The sequence below is a fragment of the Oculina patagonica genome, chromosome 4, assembly GCF_052425735.1.
Source record: "Oculina patagonica isolate OP01 chromosome 4, crgOcupat, whole genome shotgun sequence".
In the NCBI taxonomy this organism is placed as follows: Eukaryota; Metazoa; Cnidaria; class Anthozoa; order Scleractinia; family Oculinidae; genus Oculina; species Oculina patagonica.
Window position 1 is genome coordinate 50,481,008 of NC_135761.1, and position 26,407 is coordinate 50,507,414.

Genomic DNA, 26,407 nt, shown 5'->3' on the forward strand with positions numbered 1-26,407 from the left:
AGGAAAGGAATTGTTAATTTTGACATTTGATAACGGTATATTTTAATTATGCTATGGTAGTCAGGGCCGTAACCTGACCTGTGCTAGCTATAGACGAGGCAAGATCTTAATTTTTGCTAGTGGGTTCTGGCATGGGGGCATGCCCTCGAAAAAAATTGAAATCTAGAAGCTACGAATCTCTTTGGGCGAGTATTTCACGTGTATTTACAATGTAAAAAGCATCCCCACCACCACCTCGAGAAAACCTTGCCGTATCTCCCTTATGCACCAGTTACCATCCTGGTAACAAGTAGGTTTAGAAAATTTACACATTTAGCTTTAATTTGATACCAATTTCACTAGGTATTAAGGGGGGTGCCACGAAAATCCATTTTTGGGGTCTTGGCTCATGGACTAAAAAAAACATACATTGTTTTTAATTTTGGGTAAAAATTAGGCGAAGTAAGTGCTTCGTCTTGCCTTTTGCTAGTTTTAAAAGGCCTTGGTAGTGATATCCATGCATTGTGTGACATTTCCCTCAAAAGTGCTGACATTAGATAAAAAAAAAACGCTTTTGCAGAACTCATTTAATTATGAAAGCAGCAATTCCCGTAAAACTAAACTTACCAATAAAATTGATTACCACTTGACGTCCCATCTTAAAAAAGCACTTGTACTACTTCATAAGCTATATATAAAATGGTTTATAGTTTAAGTGTATCCTTCGAGATTATTTTGATAATCATGTGAGGATATTTCGAAGATATAATATCTAAAAATACATTTTTGGCCAAGAAATTAACTGACAAAATAAGCACCATCATGATTCCCACTTACTAGTGATTCCACTTTCAGTAAGTAAGCACTAAACTATTTTGAGATATTATACTATTTCGTATTTCGTTGAGATAGGTTTCTGAGCTGGGCCCGTTCATCATTACAATATGGTTCAAATTCGTTTCTTTAGGGAATCTATTTGCTTGTTTAACTCGTCTAAAGAACGTTGCATTTGTGCTATGGAATTCTTCAGTCTTTTGTTCTGGTCAACGACTGCTTGTTTCTCCTTTCTCATTTCTTGTATATTTGCTGTCATCATGTTTGTCATCTGCACTTTTTGCGCCTCCATATCCGCCCTCAGCCGTTTTTCGAGACGACTCTTATCTTCCTCATGCTTTGTCTTCAACAATATTATCTAAAGAAACCATATAATTCCAATCTTACTTTGATGTTTTGTTGAAATTATTATTATTCAGAACTTCTAAGCCGCACATGGACGGGGTATGTAAAAGTACTTTAACGTGACAATTAAAGATCTTTAATTTAGGCGCCAATTTCCAATTGGGTCTGTGTTTTTGTTAGAGTACCCAATGAGTTGTAAATTTTATTACTTCCTGAAAATCACAAGTTAAAATGCGAATGTTATAATATTTATGCATTTACTTAAGGAGTTTCGCTTAAAAGCACTCACATGGTAGCCAAGAGAGGCCATTTTCTGAAGAATATAGATCATCATTTCTGCAGCAAGTATAAGTGAGCAATATTGAAGCACAACAATGCGTGACGGTTACCTTTACTTAAGAATTCAAAATTGAATGTTTAAAATTACCCTAACAAGTTTTAAGAGAGCCATTTCTTTTAGAAATAAAAACTACTGACCTCCTTTTCTTTTGTAGCCCGTTCCTCTTCCAGTCGCGCTCTTGCCTCCTGCATGCCAAAGTCGAATCATAACAGTTGTAAAACAGAACAATGTAGTTCAAGATGTGCAGTTAAAATTTCAAATTTTCGAATATGGATATTTTATTTGCATTTTTGTCCTGTCTGGGCTCCCCAACCGACTAACACGTCAGATAGCCAACAGTAATGCAAAATGAAACTCCGAAGCTACTTAGACATGGTCTGCTTTTTGAAAATACCGGATCCATGAGGCGTCACTGAAATCAGTATAGTGTGTTTGATTGCCTTGACAGTGTCTTGTGAAAACGCTGGCAATAGCCGTGTCCTTTCTCTTTCTTTTTAATCTTTTCTTGTAAATGTAAATTATTTATAAACGTAACAAAAAGAGCTATCAGGAGCTCGTAAGTACGTGTACGTGAATCGCAAATAGAATTGGAAGTTTGGAGTATGGTCTTTGTGGAAGAAGGTGAACTTGAGAACCCTAGGAAGAAACTTTGGAGAAGGAAACAGCAACAAACTCAACCCACATATGACGCCGGGTCGGAATCTGGGCCACAGTGGTGAGAGGCGAGCACTTTCACCACTGCACCATACCAGCCTGTTTTCATTGATCCACATTGAATTGTCAAGACTAGAAACAAAATTACCTTTGCCTTTATCTTTTCCTGCTCCTCCTTTGCTTTGGCTTGCTTCTCGTGCGTAATATTTCCATCAAAATCTTTAAGCTGCTTCAAGTGATCCATGTGTTTAACCATTTCATGCTGCAGCTCCTGGCAAGGAATAAGTGGTCAAAGGAATCTTAAAATCATATTCAGGTCGGTCAGGTCTTCCTGTTAGTGCTAGTTGTGGCGGTGTTGATGTTTAATTCGGTTTTGCGACGTGGGAACAATGAAAAGAGTACGGAAGTTCCCAATACGTCCAGGAAGAAAGTATTTAAGATAAATAACAATGAAAATTAAGTGGTGTGTATGTGCAGCAACAATGTTTTCTAGAATAGATTTGTGATAAAGAAACAACGCCTTTGTAAAGGCATTCCCTTATTACGGAGAAAACTTAAAAATGGTTCAATAGCTTGAAAATCAAATCGATTCCTTTTTCAAGTAACCCTTATTTAATAAACCAAATAAATCCACCCTATAAACAGTAAAAGATTTATGATTCGTGAAAAGCTCTACGCGAGTACATCTTGCACAAAAATCTTCGTAAAAATACATTACTTAAAAAATACAATGATGTTTCTAATAGATTACAAGTAAAGATAATTATTAGGTAAAAAATAAGCCAGTTTCCTTACCCCGTGAAACTCGACAAACATTTCAGCACAAGTATCTTGAGCACCTTTCGCTCCAGCCTTGAAATCACTCTCAATAGCAGAGTAGCATTCCTTAATTTCCAAAAACGATACCTTAAACCCATCGGGTCCACTTAACCGAGCCAGAGCTTGATCCAGGTGTTGCTTTTTCAATCCAGTCAGAAGCTTGCGACAACTTTCTCTTGTCACGGTGCTGTTCTGTTGTATCCACCGATCAAAGCTGCACTCCATGTAATCCTGTTAAAATAAATTGGTGGAATTAGCTTTTTCTAACTCTTTCCACCCATAAAGACTACCTTCTTCGTCTAGACTAGAAAGAACAATTTTACCACTTTTTTGGTAAATTTGCCTCTCTGATAGCTCCAGGCACCCACGGTTTTCAAAAAGGGGGCTTCTTGAGCACCTTGACTATTAGCTGACGTACTGTAATTACTGTATGACTCGAAAATAAAACTCTTTACTAAGTGACTGTTCGTATTCTTAAACAATGGTTTGTCACATACCCAGCACAGTCCGCTGTAAAATAAGTCATTTTAATTTTGCCTTTAGCCAATTCCCACTGCTACAAAAGGTCAACTAAGTTTCTACTAAGGAAGTTAGATTGGAATTCAATAGGGACTTTAAGTTACCTGGACGGCTGACCTCGAGGACGGTGCGAGGACGGTAGAATTTCGCGAGGAGGACTAGGTTGATGTCGACGTTCTTGGCGGGAACTTCCAACGTTAAGAGCCGTCGTGTGTGAACGGAGGACGGCTTCGTTAGTGGATCAATAATTTCTTAGCCCAAAACATGCGAAGAAAAACATTTGGCGCTTCTAGCCCAAAGTCTGGCACCAGAAAGCACTATTTTCATTCACAGGGTACAAATTCCAAGTGAAATTTTTGTAGAAACACAAGCAAGAAAGTTCATAATTTCACGCACGTGGCTTCGCCATCAGCGTTTATGCAAAGCACAGCAAATATATTCGCAACCGCAAATAAAACTTGACTTCTTAACTTTTTATCAGTACCAAACCAAGAATACCATAAAGGACCACCTAACAGAGTAACAGAATTAAAAAATTATGAGATTTTTAAATCATACAAAAAGCACTCCCGTTCACTGGTGGACGGCAAAACTCTACTTCTCACGTCCTCGACAACAACTGGACGGAGCTGGACGGCAATGTGCGTGAAGCGGGCACGCGCAATATAGGCTACACGAGAAAAATTACTTCCGGTCAGCCGTCCTCGAGGTCAGCCGTCCAGGTATCTTATAAAAGTCCCTAATGTCTTCTTCAGGGACGGCGGAGCCGGGGGGGCTGGGGGGGGGCTTTAGCCCCCCTAGAATTTTCGAAAAAATAGACTTACTAAGAGAAGAGTCTTTTCAGCCCCCCCCCCCCCCACTTTAAGTCACTAGTCAGCCCCCCCACTTGGAAAAATGCTCCGCCGTCCCTGTTCTTTAACGAGCTTCTGTTTCCGACATTTCAGAACAAACATTTCACCCCATTTATTTATTTCTTAGTTACCTTTATTTCCTTAAGACAATTTTTAACATTTGCTGCACAGATATCATACGTCTCGTCTTCAAACAGCTTCAAGGCAACATCAAACGAATTCAGATGAGCTTGTCGAATAACATCGCTGTCACACGGGATTTTACCATCCAGTTCTAGCACCATGGTTTTGTCATATGCTTCTATAGCAGCTGCTTTCACTCGGGTGCATTTTGAAGAAACAAAAGTATCCCAGGCATTCTTAACGTTAACGACTGTTCCAGGATTGTTCAGTTGAGCAACATAACTGGAAACCAATCCGGCGAGACCTGTCCAGGGAACACAGTACAGAGAAACAATTTTTAAACAGGATTAAAAAATTGATGTTGCTGTTGTCGTTCGACAAGGAGTCTTTTTATGAAAAAATAAAAACAACTAATAAAAAATATAACAAATTTTGTTGACCAAAGGAAAACGAAACGTCCCTGGGTGGGCTTGAACCACCAACCTTGACGTAAACAGCCGAATTGATGCGCTTACAGATTGCGCCACTAAGACACTTGATGAAAGCCGAATGTTTGTTGGCAGAATATTTTTGTAATAACAAGTCGAATGTTGATCATATTTCATTCGGTTCATGAAACTTGGCTATGAAATTTATTTTCTCGTGGAACTGCATCGCTGAAAGTGGCAGTCAGCTCTGGATATATATAGTATGTGGCTTGACCACAAGACGACACGTAACAGGTGTTGCACCACCAACTCAGTAATAATAGGAGTGGCACATTAAGGCTTTTATCAAAAAAGTTTTATTAAGTTTGGCCTGTTGGTCTAGTGGCATGATTCTCGCTTAGGGTGCAGGAGGTCCCGGGTTCGAACTTTCCTTAAGCCAACTACATTAAACTACGGAGCTCAATTTGTAACCCTCGGCCATTCTCGGCCGGCTCAATGATTACAATTTAACGAAAAAAGCTGAAAAAGCGAAAAACAACTGCGACCCCCAAACAACATCAAAAGCTACTAAAAGTCGCAAAATGATACAAACACAGAAACACATTGAACCGCAAAGAACAGGGAAGAACGGGCGTGAAAATTAGCGACAAATTAGCGATGGAAAACACCGTGGCATACGGTGGCGTAAAATAAACATTGTCCCATACGATGTTTTCTTGTAGGAAACTTAATAAATTTTTATACATGAGGTAGAAGTGAAACATCTTTTGGTTTCAAAGTTAAAAAAACACAGTTACATCCTTTTTAATTAAATAAAAAGAACAGACAGATAATTGAACCCGGTGAATACAGGGCGAGAGGTCCCGGGTTCGACTCCCGGACAGGCCCAGTAAAACCTTTTTGGGCTCAGGAATTAAACATATACAGGAATTATTTTCAGAAAACAACAAAAAATCAGTTTTTCTTTCCCCGCGACGATTGAATGCAATCTCACGTTAACCACAATCTTATGTTTTAGGAAAATTGCATAATTTGAAATAAAAAAACAACAACAAGAAAACCAAGCCAAGTATCTATTGGAACTTTCGGCTTCAAATTAGTATAGACCAGTTTGTTTTCCGAGATGCAAGAGAAATCATCCAGCCTTATGTTCCTTCCTTCATCAGTCAGATTTAGCGGGCAGGCACTTGTTTAGGTGAATAACACTTTGCGCCATATCCGACTCACCTTCCCCAGTTACATACTCTGCCTCGTTGAAACTTCGTTTAGGGGCAAGCTTGGAGTTTAATACTTTCCTAAAACCATCTATTCCCCAAATAAACAACTTGCTGACTTCATCACTTGGTTCTCTCTGATTGAGAGTAGACACTACCTCTGGATCCGAAGACGGCGGGCGCAGCTTGAACGCGTGAAACTCTGGAAAAAATGTCAGAATACTCTGTGCTACTTCCTTAGATTCTTTGCTTTCCTTTCCTGACGTCTGCTTAAACACCTGTTAACAACAACAAAAAGGAGATAAATGGCTGCTGGTTGTCAAGGCCGATACACACAAATGGTTTTGCTCCAAAGTTTTGCTCCAGTGGTACGCTTTATGGGTAAAATCCATCCTCGGGAGCCAAATTTCTACCCCGTTAGATGCTTCACGATATTAAATCGGTAAATATTTGGGAGCAAGATCCTGTAGCAAATTGCGCAAACTTAAAATGTTCCCTCTTGTGTACCGTACGAGGAGTTTTGCTCTTGCCCAAGAGCAAAAACCCTCGTGTGTATAGGCCTTTATTACCAGCAAGGCAGACTTGTTTTGCTGAATCAACTTACTTCGCGCACGAATTCACTGCAACACAACATGGTTTTTCATTTCGTGAGTGATTGAAGGCGTCGGCCCTCAAGCCTTTTGGCCCATCGGGACGGCGATTAATTATCATCGTTTTTCGTAGCATGAAGTGACTAAGAGTTGATTTATAATACTCCCTTAGGATGGAAAGGTAGTCCATCGCAGTGAATCTGCGGCCAGGGCTCGATGCCAAAGCGCTGGGTTTGGAGTCAAGGTAATTACGCCACAGTACCATTCAAGCTCAAGAAAATTCGCATACTATTCGCAAACACATGTTATTGCTATAAAAGGACGAGACCAGAGCATTCATTAAAAAATGAATGGCGATTTACTAACCGTATTTAGAAAATACTCCTTAACGTTGTAGCTCTCCTTGGGGAGTGACAGGACAACATCTCTCAGCAACCAAATAAATGTTGGAAACGACCGAAAGAAGAGCATCGAGTCTTCTTCTTGGATTGTTTCTGAGTCAGATGGTTGGTAAGTTGATTGTAATTGAATTAGCTGGGACAGCTTTGCTATGTGGCTTATTCATTGAGTTAAGAAAGACAAATTTTAATTTTAGACAGCGTAGAAAATTTTAGTTTGCAACGCAAATCAAGTAATGCTCGTGATATAATTGGGTGAACCTGCAGCTTATCTAAGTAGTCGCTTGGCAACGTAACATATTCTTGTTGCAGATTGGGGGGGGGGGGGAACAGGCTTAACCAACGGATTTCCCGGTCTTTTTACCACTTCTAAAGCTATCACCTTTCACATCAGAAGATGTTTTTGAGAATCAAGTGATAATACCGCGGGGGGGGGGGGGGGGGGGGGGGGGGGGGGGGGGAAGGGAGTACTCCATATAATGGCCTATACGGGGAGGCTCCGCCCGGAAGGGGTACCTTTTTCGGGCTTCAGGTATATAAAAGGGAAGGGATTTCATAAGTTTTGGTACATGAAAGGGTATGAAAATCCGTCATTTAGGTTTTTAAAATGGCCTTTTATTAAAATATTTCGAACAGACGCACTTTCTGGCTGTATTATTTTAATTTATTAAGCGCTGCATGAAAATCACAAGAAAACATCCTGTTCTAAGTCTATGCCATGTCTTTTAGGTATATGAAAGGGGTACCTTGTTTTCAGTAAAAGGGTATACGAAAGGGGTACAATTTCTGTCAAAATGGTATTAAAAAAGGGTAAGGGGTAAAAGCTTGGGGCGGAGCCTCCCCGTATAAAACTTTTTTGAGTGCCCCCCCCCCCCCCGGGGGATAATACAGTGTGGCAAAGGATGTTAAGCTATTACAAAAAGACAAACTTGCTCAAAGATATACGCAATAAACCTACTAATCTGTCTTCGATCTCTGAAGTGAAGTTTACGCATACAAAGGCGACTGAAAGGCAACATAACAAAAAAGGGCTAAAAAACACAAAGAACGCTAGGAAAGATAATAATAGGAGCCTCATTTGGTCAATATTTTTCTCGTACTTTTGTCCAGGTAGAACAAATTACAAGAACAAACTGTCATTGTACAGTAAAAGATGAGAAAAAAAAAAACAGTTTAAAAGATACTGTAATCCATCAAGGTCAGTTCTGCTCGGCACCCCAGCTGAGTTATAAATGAACACAGAAGCCAATAAAATGGTCAGTGTAAATATGCAGTGATCAGCACAGCCTTCACTTGACACGGCGTCTATTCCTTCAGAGTCCAGTAACACCACTGTGAATTCCTGTCCACTAGTGTCCTGTTATAAACAAATGTGGACGTTTAAAAAAAGGAGAGGGATCTGTATAAAAGAGTGCAATATGTAGCATTATTAACATCATTTTTGAAATATCACCTTCAGTTTTTCTGGAACAATCCACATCCAGATTCCCATGGTCTCAGGGTCCAATTCGTGTCCAAGAGGAAATACCTCTCCTTGGTCAAAAGCTTTACTTAAGATGTACGACTTGCCTTTTCTACACGGCCCAGCGATAGAAACCACACAAACAGGCCCTAACAAATACAAAACAAAGCGTTACAACTTTCCAGTAAGACACTACCTCTTTGGATAAGACTGCCACTGTTGTTTTCTAGGGCTAAGCCGTGACATTGTTATGTCCTGTTATCTATTGTTATAGATCCGATACAAAACCGAAAAGTACACGAGCGAGCAGTTTGCTACTTCATGAGTTCAGTTGTTGTTTTTCCTTGAGCTTCCATTTTGAGCAATGACACATTTTATTCCTCGCGAAATTAGTAAACTAACTTCCCACACGAAAGCTTCTCGGCCAAAAAATAGCTTTCTGTATCGGAATTTCACGTATGTTTTCAGTGGAATAACTTTTAAGGACTCAAGGCGGGTGCAACATGATTTCTAACTGACAAGGGATTATATGTGTACCTTTGATCTGTCGCAGTTTTCTCAAAGCAGCATCGATGACATGGAGGCTGGTCCTTTCTTGGTCTTCATCTTTGCTGTAAACACCGCTCTTCTCGTCCCATTTACAGTTGTTTGGCAGGCATAGTGGCACAGCACGATTTTTAGACATGGCAAAGAAGCAATCTTTCTTTCTAACACACTACCACTATCAAATTGAAAAATTAGAGATATGAGATGGCCAAGTTAAAGGGTTTAGGTTGTAGAGATGTTGTCTCTTTTTAATTTTTTGGGCGAGAAACTTCAATTCGCAGTACCTTTACCTTTTATATTCAGTATAAATGGATATTGGAGTCGTTGAAGCAATTTGACAGCAAAGACGCCCGGCTTGGCGCAATACCGGGGGAGGGTACTCTGCAGAGGAACTTTGTCTAGAATAAATTGTTCAAGCAGTTGATTAGTTTCACGGAAATGATACCCTATTCTAAACAAAACCTTTGCTGTACTCTATCCCAGACCAAACTGCCTGAAAATTATAACCTTCACAGACGCACGCACCATAATAGTTCGTAATGAGGAGTAGTCATATTGGGGAGCCCCCTCCCCACCTCCGGGCACAATTTATGTTGGCCGACTTACAAAGTGGAGATTTACTACAAGTCCTACAAGCGTTATCGACTCGCATATAAAATCGATTGGGATGATCGTTGCACCTTTTATTGACCTTTTTTACAGGGGACATTTGCTATTGCTATTGGGAGATGCCCCATAACTTCGTGGGATTTAACCCACGAAATTAATCCCCCTAAAAAGGTTTTACCCACGAGTTTGTCGGGAGCAAAAATAGTTTTTTTGTGTGTTTTTGCTATTTCTTTTATTATGACAAGGGATGCGAGTTCTGTATTTTTCTCATTATTTGTACATGCCTCAAAAATTCAACCTACCAACTGTTACCGGTGAATTTAATATTTTCAACACCGGGAAAATAAAACCATGACCTTTTTGAAACTGAAAACCCATCTACTTTCGGTCATTGTGTTTAAGTGATGTCACTGCTTAGTTTTTATTGCTCAACTAACTAATATCTGAAAATATTTGAGTCTGCCTCGATCAAATACTGTTGCAGTCAATATAGATCAATGGTACGATCCTAAACTGAATGTTTCATTAAAAGGTTAAATTTTGTAGTAGTCAAACGGCCCGTATTTTTCAGCGGGAGATATATCATGGAATGACCGTGACAAATGTAGCTTTAGAGGCCGCGGTACAATATTAAATTACGTTTAGTATTGATTAGAATATATGAAGCGTCGCGTCTGATTTTCCGCGAAGGGCAAAATTCAACCTTCGATCTGTCGGGAAAAGCAATTAGTTTTGCGTTTGGTATTTTCTATTTTGTTATGAATCGACGAAGAATATTGATACGTAACCTTTGTTCTTCTTCTCGACCGAGATACTTATGATCGCAATCAGTTCACTATGGGTGAATTTCGGTTTTTGCCGTCGCTAATGAATTTACCAAATTATATTTCCTAGCCCTGTTTTCTATTTTCCTAGCCTTACATGTAGTATTACCATACAACAAGCCTATTGAATCACATAATAAATTATGCACTCCACGAGATAGTATACATTAGACTTACGGGAACATTGTTAAAGAAACAGCAAAGGAAACAAAATAAAAAGCAGCTTACCTCTCAATTTGCCCGTCGAACTGAACTGAAATATTTTATTTACAATCTATTGGTTTAATTCCCTTTTCTGCGAAAAAGAGAACTGAATACGTTGTGAACATGACATCACAACTAAAAAGTGATACCCCTGGAAAAAGGTAATTTTCCCCAATACCGGGTATTTCCTAGAAATCAGATATTTTAAAGCTTTAATTTCTTATGATCACCATTATTTTCGGAGCGCCTGGTGATCGTTTCCCCATCCCTGGATTTGCATCAGCACCATTTCTTTGTGGTAAAATCTATGTTTATAGAGCGATTATGATATTTCAGTTTGGTTTATAAAGCTAAGTAAGTTCTGCAGAAGCGTTTTCCGTTCAATTGCCGACAGCGACGTGAAGTTCGATGAAACAGCGACACGGTTCATTTTTAAATTCAGACAAGCGACACGGGACCTCCCCCCAGGGGCAGGGCCTCAGGAGAGTGACATCATTTAACAGTAATGCAATTAAAGAGCTTCGGAATAAAGTAACAACCTTCAAGTTTTCCAGAGCAAAATACTTATGTTTCCTTTATTTTTCAAGTGCAGAACGTACTTTACTTGACAACAGCAAGATATCTGCAGGTAAAGGCTGATTGAACTGGTTTGTTTGAGTAATGGCTAGACAAAAAATAAAATAACATGTTCCGGGCTTCTAAGGCTACTTATACTAACTCATTAAAGAGCTAGTCTTTGTAGAAAATTGGTTTTCAAGTAACTAAGAATAACCAGTTCTGTCTCTAAAGGAATATTGACTAAATGTGTGTTCAGTAACACTTTGTCGTAAACGTCAGTTTTCTTCACATAACAACACAACGCCTCTTCTTCCTAGGTGGTGGAGGCGGTGGTGGTCTGTTGGCAATTTCTTGGATCTGCCTTTGCAGATCAGCTATCTGACCATTTCTTTCATTTAATGATCGTTGCATGGTCTCCATCGCATCTTTCAACGATCTGTTATGATTGACAACCTGTTGTCTTTCGCTCTGCAGCTCATCCATGTTTGCTCGCATCATGTTCTGCATTTGCTCCCGCTGAGCTTCCATGGCGGATCTCATCTGTTCCTCGAGACGTCGTCTCTCTTCTTCTTGCTTCGCCCTCAGAAGCTCCATCTAACGAGAAAAGAGGTTTTTTTTAAAGATATACATGTACTTCGTTGGCTCCCTTCAGTCTTAGATCACATAACTTAAGAAGAAAAAAAAAGTGGAATCGCAATTTAAACAACTTCCTGAATGTGACATACTCCTTTCCACTATATCGTTCGTACTTCATCGCCGTCTTTTCTTTTCGAATTTCAGCAAAAAACGACAAAGAATTGCATCAAGCTCATGTCTCATGGCGATGAATATCTGACAGATTTCTTGCTTCGCTTCGCCATTGTCGACTCACAATGCGACCAGTTTACAGCGCTGACGCTATGCTTTGTGCTAATTGGCTAATATCCATCACATGTTGTGTTTTCTGTCCAATTTATCTTAAATTGGACAGATTGTGAATTTTACCAAAAAATCCTAATTGAAACTATCCAAATTTAATCCCAAATTGGACAGTTCCCAGAAATTAAGGAAAAATAGCTGTGCTGACAATATAGGATTTAATGACGGCTATATAATTATATAATAAATCGGGGATAACATTGCAGTGTTCGATGGAGGGAGGGTTCAAGAAATTAGGTTTTTTACTGTATTACTATAAGGAAACAAAGATTTTACCCAGATGTGCGCCGGTTTGATCAAATAAAAGTCATGTTTTTGAGTTTGTAGAATGTAAAAAGAACTAACCTCTCGCTCTTTCCTAAGACGTTCTTCTTCCAAACGAGCTTTCTCTTCCTGGAAAAAGGCAAGACATTCAACGTAATTTAATTTAACAAGACTTGTCAATACGTTGACAACTTAACGTTAATGGTGACCGGAAAAACAAAAACACAAGCGAGCAAAGCATGGTTGTGACTCCATTTGCACGTCACCTTCTCAAACTCATTATTTGTTTCATCAAGTTAAAACAAAGAAAATAATAACCGTGAAGGAGGTTTGGATACCTTGTCTTAATAAGCATAGTTTTTGTTTCGATTGAGAAGAGATATCAAACACTCAAAACAGTGTTTCATCGGGCTATCCAAACACGTCGAATTTCGTCAAAAATACTCCGCCGCGCGTCGTGTTTCCAACTCTCTTTTCAGTGTTTGAATATCACGATGAAACACCGCTTCTTGTGTTCGATATATTACTTAAGAGGAAAGAGTACATCGAAAGCTTTTAGCCATAATATAATCCTCAAAAGGAAAGACTTATACTGAACGTACCTCCACTCGTTTCCGTTCTTCCATTTCCTGTGCTCTGGCCTCCTTTTCGTATGCCAGGTTTTCATCAAAATCCTTAAGTTGCTGCAAATGTTCCATGTGCTTCTCCATTTCAGCTTGCAATTCCTAAAATTCAAAAAGCGGATTAAACAATGAGTGTAAACCCTTCAGAACATCTTAAAATCATGGGGAAAATTTAATAATGGTTTCGGAATTTTGCGTTACTCTTTAATTTTTATCTTCGTTTAAAATTTTCATTCTTTCAGTACTTTCAGGTTTTATTCAGGTCGTTGTGCAGTATTTAAAAGTAAAGGTTGGTAGAACTTAAAAAATTCCAGTTAACTAAGTATTTTTTATTAAGTATTATGTTGACGGCAGTTTGGAACGCAAAGGTTATATACCAGAGCGGGGTGGTTGCGGTGAAGTCGGTTCCCTAATGGTGGGATGCTAGCTAACTGCAACGGATTATTCCCATCCCCTTCCTCCGTGTTTAGCAAAGTTGCTCTAATCATCACTCAACGGTACCATTTTAGACCCCTAGTGTAGTGTAGATCTAAAGTTGACTAACCACTCTGAAATCTAACGCAATAATAATTAAGGCCTAACGCCTCCTAAATATCCGCAGATATTATTGCTAAGGCTAAATTGGTATCTCCGCTGCCACAGATTAGATTTATTGTTTGACTAAATATTCACTTACAGGGTGGAAATCAAGAAACACTTGTGCGCAGACATCTTCAGCACCCTTTGCTTGCTCCTTATAACCCAACTCAATAGAACTGTAGCATGCCATGATTTCTGCGAACGACACTTTGGCGCCATCCTTTCCTCTGAGCTGTGTCAACACTGGATCAAGGTGTTGATGCTTCAGGCCAACTAGCAGCTGATGGCAGCTTTCCTTGGTTAGCCGTACATTTCTCTCTTGCCAGCTGTTCAAACCGTTCTCCATGTAGGCCTGTGTATATTTTGTTCAGGAACAAATGATATTAATGACATAAGCAAGCTCTAGAGCGAATTATATTTAGTTGTCATCACACCATGCCACGCAGTCAGACGTCAATCTTTTTCATGCACGTGTGATTGTCAAGTTGGACAATTTTTAAATAGAAATGTTGGAATATACCACGTGATTTGTGATTGACAATAAAATGCTGGAATTTTATTGTTCATAAAAAATTTAAATAAAGGAACAGACAAGGTTGGCTTGTATACAAATTGAAGCTAATGACTCTCTTTATAAATTTCTTCAGCCTTATTGTATTGATTTACGCTAAAATTTAACTAGCGCTAAATTTTGCAATAATCAACCATAATATCGTAAAGTATTTTAATTAAACAGTAAGAAAACAAATCCCCATTGAGTGTGCAAACATATTTTTAATCGCAGGTTTTTTTCTTGTTTTTCTTTTTTTTCTTGTTTGCTTGCTCTTTTCGCGTAAAAGTAGAGATAAAAACGCAAATTCAGTATATGATAGTCTTACTGTTAACTCATTGAGGTACTTCTCAATATTTGCAGTAGAAATGCCGAAAGTCTCCTCTTCGAACAACTTCAGTGCCTTCTCCAACGCTATCAGTTGAGCCTGACGAATAATGTCCCTCTCGCACGGTAATTTTCCTGCCATTTCGGACTCCATTATCTTGTCATATGCTTCTATAGCTGCCGCTTTAACTTGGGTACACTTGGTGGAAACAAAGACTTCCCAGGCCTTTTCTACGTTAGGCACTGTCCCAGGCGTGTTCAATGCTGTGACGTAACTGGTAACCATGGTGGCAAGGGCTAGTTTGGAGAAAAGTGTTGGAATGAGACAGTATTGTAAGGATATTATAGAGAATTTAAATGAACAAGAACGTTTATGTTTATAGGAGTGTATAAAATGACTGACCGACGGATTGACGAAGGACTGACGGACGACGCACAGACAGACAAAAGGACAGGCTGACTGATTGACTGTCCGACTGACTGACTGACTGACTGACTGACTGACTGACTGACTGACTGACTGACTGACTGACTGACTGACTCTGGGACTGACATACCTTCACCAGTCACTAACTCTCCCTCGTTGAGACTCTGCTTAGGGATCAGTTTAGACCAAAGAGTAGATTTGAACTCATCGACTCCACGTAAAAATGACTTATTTATGTCATCTTGAACTTCATCTCTATTGAGGTTTAACACAACATCCGGGTCAGAGGACGGGGGCGGCAACTTGAAGGCGTCAAATCCAGCAAAGTAATTTAAAATGCTCTCTGCAACTTCTTTGGCGTTATCGGTTTTGGCCCCAGATGAAGTCTTGAATACCTAAAACAAAGGCATAAAAACAAACATAATAGTCTGTTTAACAGTGACGTTAATTTTGCTATCTTCTGACAACCTTTTGACCAGTTTTATACTGACCATCTATAGCCTTCGAATGACAATTATATTTTCACTGCGGGTGTAAGGTGGGGATAAAATTGGTTTCAAGTGTTTTAACACTGCCATTCAAAACCTCAGAGAACAAGGGCGGTACCATTCGTACTTTAAGTTGATATAGGTGTTATTTCTCAGCAAAATATCTTTGTGTTTCATTATATCTTACTTTTGTAAGGAAATAATCTTTGATATCGTGGCAACCTTTGGGAAGAGCAAGAACAACATCTCTCAACAACCACATGAAAAAGGGGAACGTCTTGTGGAAGATTTTGACGTCATCTGTGGAGCCTTTCACTGCACCAGCTGGTTGGTTGCCTGAGTGAATTTGAATTCGCTGTGATAGCTTAACAATGTAGCTTTTTATATGTTAAGAAATACGATAACTTCAAAGGAGGGTCAAGTCTAATAATGGTGTATTTGAAAAAATGACTTATCATTGAGCAGTAAACAACTGAGGGACTCTGAACAATACAAAACAACTAATAAACTTTGTAACGTAACTAACGTAAAAACGTTTTACTAGATGACTTAGAAGCCTTTTCTTGGCTATAGCTTTCAAAGAGTGAAAAGTCGGCTTCTTAACTTAAGTTAAAAGTGGCTGAACTTCCTCATCATACCAACTTCTTCCTAAACAAGTAAACTGCAGCTTATAGTGTTTCTTTAATACACCATTTATTTTTAATGCCAAACAAGTTAATAGAAAAGTAATTTAAACCAGACTCCAATTGGTGTTGCGACTTATTCCAATTACTAATGCATCAGTAGAGTGTGTTCAGAACAGCGCGAGCTATAAACTGAAAAGAAGACAAAATGCTTCGATAATAATTCTATGTTTTCTGTTTAAATGAAAATCGTAATGGTGATAAATAAGGATACTCCAGTCCGTCCAGGTCATTCCTACTCGGCACGCCAGCCGAGTTGTAAATCAACACAGAAGAAAGTAAAATGGTCAGTGTAAATATGCAGTGATCATCAGAACTTTCTCCTGTCACAGCGTCTATCCCTTCAGAGTCCAGCAGTATTACTGTGTATTCCTTTCCACTGGCGTCCTGTGATGAATAAAAAATTGTAGTACCATAGAATAGCGTATTCTTGACGAGTTGTCTAAAGGGGTAAAATGGGGACTAGGATATGGGCAAACTTTCACTGGGAAAGTGAGATTTGGGTCACTAGGACTGGGACTTACAAACAAATAAACGATAAAACTTGGACTAAGATTTGGAAAGTCAGGGCAAAAGAGGCTGGGAAATAGGATTTGGGCAAAAATTGGGCCTGGGAAATGGGGTTGATCCACTCCCTTCGGGACCCTCCTTTACCATATTTAGGTCGGAAGAGGTATCATGATACAATGTAAAGGGAAAAGGTAAGGGCAAAACTGTTCACACCTGGTATTTTTCTGGCACAATCCACATCCAGATTCCCATAGTCTCGGGGTCCAACTCATGTCCGAGAGGAAAGACCTCTCCCTGTTCAAAAGCTTTACTTAATATGTAAGATTTTCCCTTTCTACACGGGCCAGCGATGGACACCACACATACAGGACCTAAAAAAAGATAATCATTAAGAATCTTCGTAAGTCCTATATTGTCTTGTTCACGTCTGATCTGCGAAACGGCAGGAAGCTTGCGCCTTAAGCTCGATGGGTTAATTAATTGCGGATGGAGATATTACTAAGATAAGTTGTACTAAAGGACCAGGCTCTAATAGCATCTGTCCTGGACACCTATTGGAATATGCACTATAATTTCGGAGAAGTGCTAATAAAATTCATAGCCTAGGTTTGTTCATGGAATCACGTTTGCAAGAAAGCGATAAGGCTTGGTGAAGAACACCCTCCTGCCATGCATGTATAACGTCCTCGCAGTCGGGAACAACACTCATTCATTAAGTCGCAGTCTTTGTCTAATATGTAGCTGAGGATTGACCTCAACACGCGCATGAATCAGAAGGAAAAAGCCTGGATCGACTAATTTTCGTCATCGTCTAATTTTTATACCTAATCGTACCTTTTTGGTTCGCTTCGGCGGCATAACAGCGAGTTGGGTCGAGCCATGGTTCGTATTTTGGCGAGACGCAGTCTAGCCAAAATACCCATGGCGAGACCAAACGAGCCTAATATGCAGTCGGAAGCGTACCAAAAAGGTACGATTAGGCATTTACCGTACCCAAATTTAGTAAAAAATCCGGTTATATTTATCGCTCTGTTGAAGCCATGCTTGCAAGGTACGTACTGCAAATGTTTTGACTTGGTCTTTAACACTTTTGTGGGAGGCGCGGTGGCCTAATGGTTAGCGCGCCGGACTCCGGAGCGAGCGTTCCGGGTTCGAGCCCTGGCCGGGGTCACAGTGTTGTGTTCTTGGGCAAGACACTTTACTCTCATAGTGCCTCTCTCCACCCAGGTGTATAAATGGGTACCGGCGAAATAATGCTGGGGGGTTCCCTGCGATGGACTAGCATCCCATCCAGGGGGGAGTAGAAATACTCCTAGCTGCTTAATGCTAAGGAAACCGGGATAAGCTCCGGCAGTATGCGCCACTTTGGCTCGAAGCTGACCTTATATATATATCTAACACTTTTACCAAGTTCCTCTTCTGCCTTTTTTTTCAACTCGTTTGTTTAGAGAAAAAAATTGGAAATTCCGACTTCATTTTTTCAGTCTGAACTCTCAGTACTCGTCGGCAAACATCGCGCAATTGGCGAGCGCGCTCAAGTTTAGTTTTGGCGGGATAGATTTTCTGTTTTTACGACCGCTAAACACCGCTAAATTTAAATTACGAAGTTTTGTTTTATTGGTAAAACCTCTTTTCAATTCATCTTACAGTAACACTACTTTACTTCAAAGTGACCCTGATATGGTGGCATATCAGGTCAGTGACTTGATATATCGTAGGATATCAGGACAGTAGATCGCGCTTCTGATTGGCTACTTGCGAATATGGGTACGGTAAACTGCACATTTTTTGCAAACTGTACAAACAAACTGTACAAACCTACGCATATATATGAATTTACCTTTAACATTCCTCAGTCGTTCCAGAGCAGCATCAATGACAGTAAGACTGGTCCTTTCTTGCTCTTCGTCCCTGCTGTATTCACCAGTCTGCTCGTCCCATTTACAGTTGTTTGGAAGAATGAGCGGTACTGCACAGTTTTCCGACATTCTGAGCCTCACAATTTAACAGCTGGTTGTAACAATGGTTGATAAAGTCAGTGTCTTTGATTTCAGAGATATTTTAGTACGTGTTTGGATGCCAAAGAATGCGACTGAGACGATTTGGGGAGCAGGGATGGCGCAGTGGTGAGAGCGCGCGTCTCCCACCAAACATGTCACCAATGGCGGCCCAACATTTCCAAATTCCATTCGACCTGGATAGAGGACCCGCATGAACATCAACAAAAGCTGATGTGGCTTCCTCTCCAAATAAAGTATTTTTTATATGAATTGGTTCTTCGCACATTGGTCGTGCTTTTATGAAATTTGTTTGACAATAATAATAATAATAATAATAAAGACTTTATTTAAAATGAGGGTAACACTAAATAGCAAAGCTAACAAACCTGTGGCCCTCCCTAAAAATTACACTAGAATATTATAAAAACACTATATACATTGAAAATTGAATACGAATATGCATAATAGTAAACGATATATGAAGCTAAAAAGTTAAAACTATACAATAAAATGATGTAAAAGCTGCTGCTCCCAGACTCGTACCCAGTCGTTACTCTTTTTTCGTTTTGGCTACGTTCGAAGAGGATGATGGGAAGGAGGTAGAAAGAGTAACGACTGGCAGAAAACGAATCCAAGATGGCGGCCGATTTTCCTGCTAAAAACAATGCACTTGAAGAAAAGCCATTTCACCACTGTTTTTTTAGCTCGTAGTCTTCCTTGACGACATGCTAATTGCTCCGACAGTGTTTCCTGTTATTCTCTTGATGGAATCGTCTACTATTGTCGGGTTAGTCACAATTCTCATAGAGCAAAGGACACAAATTCCAGATTCAATACGATATCACTGCAACGATATAATTTGCAATGCTGCTTAGCAACTCAAGCAGCTAAACTCTATGGCACATACCTGTAACACAAGGGTTATTTACAAGCTTACGAGAAAGGTAGAAAGCCACAGATAATTATTGTTGACTCGTTGTCAGTGTTTGTAAAGTTCAATGTATGGTTTACACGAGTCTAACAGTACTGATGAAATTGTCGTGGAATCTTTTTACGTGAAGTTGGTAAGCTTATGTGTAGCTATTAAAAGAGGTACTTCTGTATACTGGTCTTTATGCTTTTGCTTGTATATACATATACTATGAAAACAGGATTTCAACTTGTGAAGATTTCAAGCTATCAGCACACAAATTCCACAATATAAAGGTCATTCATAGGCTTATTTATATATATTTACCACATAACAGAACTGTGGGTGTGCCCTACCTAAACAATTCGTGTTGGTGTAGAACTTGATATGATTACTTATCTAGAAGCTTGGGTTCAATTTCAAAACAAGTACATTACGGTTTTGTGCACCTTTCTGCTCTTAATAATCATGAGATGGCTTATAATTAAACCATATTGTGGAAACATGTGTTCTTGAAATCCATGTTCCATAATATCCTAGCCAATCAATTTATATAATTTTCATGAAGAGGATGATTTTATTGTTAAGCATGCAAGTGTCTATTGTGAAGTTCTATAGTTTTCCACAATATTTGTAATTATTTTTGTTTTTAGCTTCCATTGATAACATGCATGCTAACAAGCATGGCAATTGTCTCTGAACATTATTAGAGTTATTTTAATTCATTACATTAATTCATCAGTTAATATTCATTACAAGCAATTTCTGTAGAAAAATCAAATTCCTAAATTACCATTTTCATGTATCTTGCAATATTATACATGATAGTAATTTCCCTTGCCCATATGAACCCCACTCTAAACCAGTTATAGTAACTTTTTCACTTTGTCAACTTGTTCTCATTTACTAACATACAGTAATATTATCAGTAACAATATTATACATGTACTGTAATGTGTATCACAAAAGCCTTTGGCTTGGGAATAGACAAAAAGGACATGAGATTTGTCATCCATCTTACTATCCCTGAAATTTCCATGGAGGATTACTTCCAGAAAGCAGGTCGAGATGGTATGCCCTGAACATGCATTCGCTTCTAAGGTTTGAGGACAGATCAAGTATCCTAAACTCTATAAGCAGAACAACAGACTTGGACCAAAAATGTCTTCAGAAGCAGTTGTTAAATAGTATTGTGAAATACTGCATGCTGAGCCATTGCTGTAGATCTGTCATACTATGATGGGGACAATGACACATCACAACCATGTGGCAATTTGTGTGATAATTGCCAGAATCTCAATCTATTGGTAGCTAAAGACTACTGGGCTAAGTGTGCAAGCAAGATGTACTAAATAAAAACTTCCAACGTGATATGGGCTGGGAAAGGCCAAGTTAAAATCAAACGAGCAAGCCATATGATTTTTTCAATTACTGATTGTCAGTGGATTTATGCAAGGGAACTTTAGTGATATGATCAGACAGAGAACACATCGATCTGCACCATTTCTAACACTGACCGAAAAAGCATACCAAGTCAGGAATGGATCAGGCACAGTTGTTTTAAGTTTATAATAAACAAGAAAGAAAATACTTATATATATCCAGTGGCGGATCCAGACCTTCAGCTAAGTGGGGCCCCGCTTGACTATGAATATTGAATTCTGCGAAGAAAATTCCGGCACTTCAAAGAAAATGCGCTATTTCCAAAAAAATAAGGGGGGGGGGTACTTTAAAGTGGATCTGCCACTGATACCTGTAAAATAGAGAGCAAACAATACACCTGTGAAATGAAAAGCTAACAAGAAAGTGCTAAAGTTCGCCAATTCTTTGTTTCCTATTGTCTACAGTGTAGTAGTACATGTAATTAAGACTAACTTTTTCTCAGGTATATTGTTTGTACTCAGCCATAACATTAGGAAACTTGACAACAGGTATGAGATTGACAAAATTCTCTTATGCAATTTGACTTTATTGTTTTAGCCATACACTACACTGGAGATGCTGAGAGCCTCTACTATAATATGCAAATCACTACTGATTAAAAGTGGTATAACTTTCTGTCATATCAAAAGTATCCAAAAAATTCAAAATTTTGTCTGTCCACATGAAAAAAAAAAAAAGATTGTGACAAAACTGTAGTAGTGCATTCCCCTTTGTATAAATACCACTACTATCTAACTAACAAAAATTGCATAGAAAAGTTAACCAACATAATTTCCTAAGTTCTAGATAGGACTTGTTTCACAGAATTTGGGAGAATGTAATAAACAACAAAAAAAGTTTCAAAAGCTATATATATAACATACAGGCAGAATTTTCAGCTTATTTTCAGAATTTTCACAAGGCATATACAACTAATAAGACCATGTGACAACCTTTCTTAATGCAGTTTAATGCATTGACAAATCATTTTTGAGATTTTTGAAAATATTCCTAATGCAGAGAAAATTTTGGTTCCAATAATAACTATGACTAGTCATATTAAAAGAGCACAAAATAATTGTAATGAAACAGTCTCTACTGGTCACATACAAAATGATGTACAATTACAAATTAGTAGGTAGTAGGCTTGGTGGACTTGAAGCCTTCGTATTGTGAGCTGTATATGTTGCAAGAGAGTTCTTCTACTTGATTCTGAGTGTTCGTCAGGTCTATCATCGTCTGAGAATATCAATATAGACTGGAATTTACAGAATGATCACACTGAAAACATAACCTATTTCAAAATACATGTAAATACATGCCCACTTACCCTCTAAATTCAGCTTGTGGAAAGATAGATCCAAACTCTCGACGTTAACTGTCAGCTGTATCCGCCATCTTGAATGGCAGACTTAGAAAATGTTGTATTAATTCAACAAATACGAGCTGTATAACGTCCAAACTTCATATTTAGTCTTGAATATACTACTCAAGAAGAAACAAGTCTAAAAAGTCCCACAAATCGGCTGTATATTGATGCTTGCAAGAAATGTCGAATTTGTGCAAGAAAATTTTGGTTTTCTGCCAGTCGCTTCGCAAAATAAGTTCGTCCTTCCCTTGATGCCTTGCGCGCCGCTCAAAAAGCAAGAGAAGCGACTGGGTACGAGTCTGTGCTGCTCCGAAAACACCCGATCTCTGAGAGATTCTTTGACCTTAGCATTATATTTATGAAAGCGGGACATCGCAACACAAATTGCACTTTCTTTCATAGATCAAGTATCTCAGTTGTCTTATAGGATATAGAATGAAACGAACATATTGAGTCATTGTTATAAAGGATCGATCAAAAAATAAGGAAATTTAGGAATACTAGTCGTAATACACGTTTACGCCGTAAGCCGGAAGTAACATGAAAGCGAGGCCTAAGGGCCACCAAAATAAAGATGGCGGACGCTCTGCCAACTACTGTGGACGGTTTAAATGCTGTGCGGCAGCACTGTGTAATAATCGGTCGGATAACAGAAAAGACCTCACGTTTCATGCATTTCCGAAAGATGATCACCGTAGAATGTAAATGGGCAGTGAAAATGAAACGATCGGACGGCAAGTTCAAGTAGAATACTTCTTTGTTTTGCTGCTCAGAACCCTTTGTTGCAATTGCTACGGACTACAAGCGCAGTTTAACTGAGAAAAGGAAAGATCTTTTGCCATCTGCTATTCCATCACGGTTTCAGTGGACCAAGACATCAAGTCTCGAGATCGAGAGGGCAATGCGATTCGAAACAAGAGAGGAGAAATCACAGGTAAACAAAGCGTACTATGAGAGTTTGTATGGATGTACTATGAGCAGTATAAGAGATTGAATGGATTTGAAATAAAGTTCAGAAAAAAATATCTTATTATCATTGAAAAGCTTTAATAAAACTTTAAACCTTACCTGGTGTCACTTTTTTGTTTTAAGCGTGCTTTAGAAAGCCATATTTGATCAAGTAATACCACTGACAATGCATGGCTGCATTAATCAGTTATAGACTGTTACATCATAAGTCGTGAATTTTCAAAATCCAATTCTTATATACAGTGTAATATGGATGGACATTGAATTATATTTATCATAAAGGTGGCCTGATATTTGTTACTTTATATATACATATATATGAAAAAATTTAATGTAATTGAAATCTGTAACGATATGGCACAGGCATGCATTGTGAATGCACAGATCAAGTGAAGTATAGTATAAGTGAATTCTGTACTGTCTGCTCACTGATTTCAGTATTGCAAGTTTCTTGCTGTTATTTCATTCTTAAATTGTGTTGTGGACTTATTTAACAAGAAAAAGTTCAGAATATGATTGAAAAAGAATGAGTTCAGTTTGGGCACCATAGTTTTGGACGACCACAATCCTTGTCAGGAAAAACCCGTTGCTTGAATATGTCTTCTATACCTGAATATGCCACAAAATCAATCCACGAGAGAACAGATAGGCAGTTAATAATATGCATGCACTTAGTGTTGAGTGTAATTTGCCCATCTTTTGAAGCAAAAAAAAAAAGAGCCTGCCTTTGGGTTAGTCTTTATCTCTAGTCCTCCAAACTTGTCATTTGACATGGGATCAAAACCAACACGGCCTAGAGATGCCCCTAAATGAGGTAGGGATGGGTTGACACACAGGCCAACTTCTGCCACTCTCAGTCCAGTGTTCCCTTCTTCATGCATTTCTTTTAACATACATATCTGCAACTTTGCCCTCATTTTCTCTGCCGGGACAAGTTGCTGATATCAACTGGGTCACAGATTGCTTTGATAAATTCAGGTGTTGGTTCACTTTTTCTTTTCATAATTTCACCAAAACTTGAGGCTGTGATACAATATTTTCCCTCCTTGTGCCATAGATTGTTATTTTACTTGACCAGTTGTCTTAGCATGAAGCTCCTGTGCTGCTTGAAGAGATACTTGAATCTTGTTCAAGATAGCAGGATTATTATGAAATAGACTTTAAGTCTACAGTTTCCTCAGAACATTTGGTTGGTAGTGGTGGAAATGTAGTTAAAGGTAGGCCAGGGGAACTGTTGTTGAGGCGCTGTGGCTCATCAAGTGTATTATTTTCATTCAACCGCCTTGGTTGATTGTCAGTAGATTCTGAATGGTTGACTAACTGACCTTCAGCCACATTTGAAATTGTTTGGATAAGATTATGTTCACCGGGTTTACATCACTCAGGTGGTCATTACCGGGAAAAAGTTGACATTTCTTTTCCCTCCCTTGCCCCATTGTTGCGGTTTTGAGGTACACATTTTAGTGTCAGACTCTTTTAATTCTCCTTTCCTTGTCATACATGTCTTAAAGATTCTAAATAACTGCCATAACGTGACAACAACATTCGCTTTTATATGCCGGGCACTGACGATCACAAGATGCCGATTTCAAGTAATTTTATCCGCACTGCCTCCGTGGACAATTAGTTTAATTTCATATTTGCGATCTCTCTTGTATGAACTCGACATTTTAACTCTGTCATAAAAAAATATATAAAAATGTAATTTTAAAATTGAGTACATTCAAAGGCAACAATAAAATTTTTTCGCACACACACCGGCAGTTGCATATATATCGCCGAGTACTTACTTTTATACTAGCTGTTTTTTATTTCCTTGCTGGTTTAGCCGTCTGCATTTTAACCAAAACTTAAGTTTATCGACAGTCCATTTTCCAATCTCACTTTAACATTCTATAAGAGCGCCAGGGATATCTTGTGGCTTTAATTTTTCCAACTCTAAATTGCTATTCGAAACGTTTTCGGCCTCCATGTTTACTCTTTCGAAGTTCGCGGGAAATTTGGTGGCCCTTAGGCCTCGCTTTCATGTTACTTCCGGCTTACGGCGTAAAGGTGTATATAATGAAATCACATAACGCTGATGAAAAGATTTGTCACGTCAGTCACGCTACCGGATGACACGGAAATATCACGACGGAAAACTTCTACTTTCACCCGGCCGTATACAGTAAGGATCACAAATTGACAAGTGTTAATTATAAATCGGAATTTTACCCCAAAACATGTGAAATTTACCATTAAATTCGGAAGTGAATGTGGCCTGCTTACTGATGCAAACATATAAACGTTCCTTTCGCTTACGCAGAATTAATTGACCTTTACTTCCGCTTTCGTTCTCGTGTCTTTTTTCGCAACGTTTCGCAATGAATAATAAAATCTATGAACATACGGCGACTAATTTATCGCCATTTCTTTAGGTCTAAACGCTTATAGATCACGAAATAAAGTTGCCTTCTGTTCTCTGCAAAAAAATCGAGAAAGGTTTGGATGTAAAGTTTAAACTTACCCTGTTTAAATGTTCTCGTGAATAAACCCGGAGCCCAAGAATTGCTTTTCAAACCACCATACTTCACGTATGATTCCACAATACATGTCAGAACATGTATTTGCAGTCTATTTTTCATCATCGAGTACCAGCAGTCAATTTAGATCCGAATTGTTGCACAGTAACATGGTTGCCAGTTGCAATATTTAATTTTATAAATATTTTTGTGGTTCAAAGTAAAGTGTAGATCTGATTTAATAAATTTACTTATTCAGTTGAAGTTTCTGACGTTTATGTGCATGTTTTATAACAAAACGACGCAACTTTATGAAAGGAAACAACAAATAAAAGTAATTCTTACCTATTGTGTCCTTAAACTTCACCAGGAATGAAAATCCACATTATTATGCACTTCTTTTGAAAATGAAACTTTTCCGGTTATACCGCTGACATTTCTGAGAAATCGGGTATTTCCCTTGTGTGGAGTGTGAAGTCACCTCCATGAATAAACACTTGATTTTATCTCACCGAAATCGAAAGGACAGGTCATGGGATAACCCCCGTATTTCTGGGAAATATCCCTAAA

The 26,407-nt window shown here is 38.7% G+C and overlaps 3 protein-coding genes across 4 annotated transcripts in view; all 3 read right to left on the minus strand.

Moving 5' to 3' along the window:
- The window catches only part of LOC144650453 (uncharacterized), a 163,867-nt gene that overhangs the window by 78,340 nt on the left and 59,120 nt on the right, over positions 1-26,407 (minus strand). The window lies entirely within an intron of this gene.
- Positions 469-10,859, minus strand: LOC144650425 (guanylate-binding protein 4-like). Of its 2 annotated transcripts, none has more exons than XM_078510096.1 (11): positions 10,764-10,859; positions 9,094-9,277; positions 8,548-8,705; positions 8,279-8,451; positions 7,063-7,252; positions 6,120-6,384; positions 4,473-4,768; positions 2,948-3,202; positions 2,301-2,423; positions 1,636-1,683; positions 469-1,171 (listed from the first exon to the last, which is right to left on the minus strand). In XM_078510096.1, the coding sequence occupies exons 2-11, from the start codon at positions 9,239-9,241 to the stop codon at positions 929-931; spliced, it is 1,899 nt and encodes a 632-aa protein (XP_078366222.1). In that variant the 5' UTR covers positions 9,242-9,277; positions 10,764-10,859; the 3' UTR covers positions 469-928. The 2 variants fall into 2 exon arrangements, with proteins under 2 accessions (XP_078366222.1, XP_078366224.1); XM_078510098.1 differs by lacking the exon at positions 10,764-10,859 and adding an exon at positions 9,393-9,456.
- LOC144650423 (guanylate-binding protein 6-like) lies at positions 11,286-26,307 on the minus strand. The gene is made up of 11 exons (XM_078510094.1): positions 26,183-26,307; positions 18,507-18,676; positions 16,880-17,037; positions 16,371-16,543; positions 15,661-15,850; positions 15,116-15,380; positions 14,560-14,855; positions 13,779-14,033; positions 13,082-13,204; positions 12,561-12,608; positions 11,286-11,891 (listed from the first exon to the last, which is right to left on the minus strand). Exons 2-11 carry the CDS (start codon positions 18,652-18,654, stop codon positions 11,583-11,585), a joined length of 1,965 nt encoding a protein of 654 aa, XP_078366220.1. The 5' UTR covers positions 18,655-18,676; positions 26,183-26,307; the 3' UTR covers positions 11,286-11,582.

Excerpts from the sequence above, each read along its gene's own strand:
- LOC144650423 (XM_078510094.1), bottom strand. The coding sequence starts at position 18,654 with ATGTCGGAAAACTGTGCAGTACCGCTCATTCTTCCAAACAACTGTAAA. Across the intron at positions 16,544-16,879 it reads TTGTGCCAGAAAAATACCAG|GACGCCAGTGGAAAGGAATA; the intron begins GTGTGAACAGTT and ends TATTCATCACAG. Across the intron at positions 14,856-15,115 it reads AGAGTTAGTGACTGGTGAAG|CCCTTGCCACCATGGTTACC; the intron begins GTATGTCAGTCC and ends TCTCCAAACTAG.
- LOC144650425 (XM_078510096.1), bottom strand. The coding sequence starts at position 9,241 with ATGTCTAAAAATCGTGCTGTGCCACTATGCCTGCCAAACAACTGTAAA. Across the intron at positions 7,253-8,278 it reads ACTGACCTTGATGGATTACA|CCACATAGCAAAGCTGTCCC; the intron begins GTATCTTTTAAA and ends TCAATGAATAAG. Across the intron at positions 4,769-6,119 it reads AGAGTATGTAACTGGGGAAG|GTCTCGCCGGATTGGTTTCC; the intron begins GTGAGTCGGATA and ends TTCCCTGGACAG.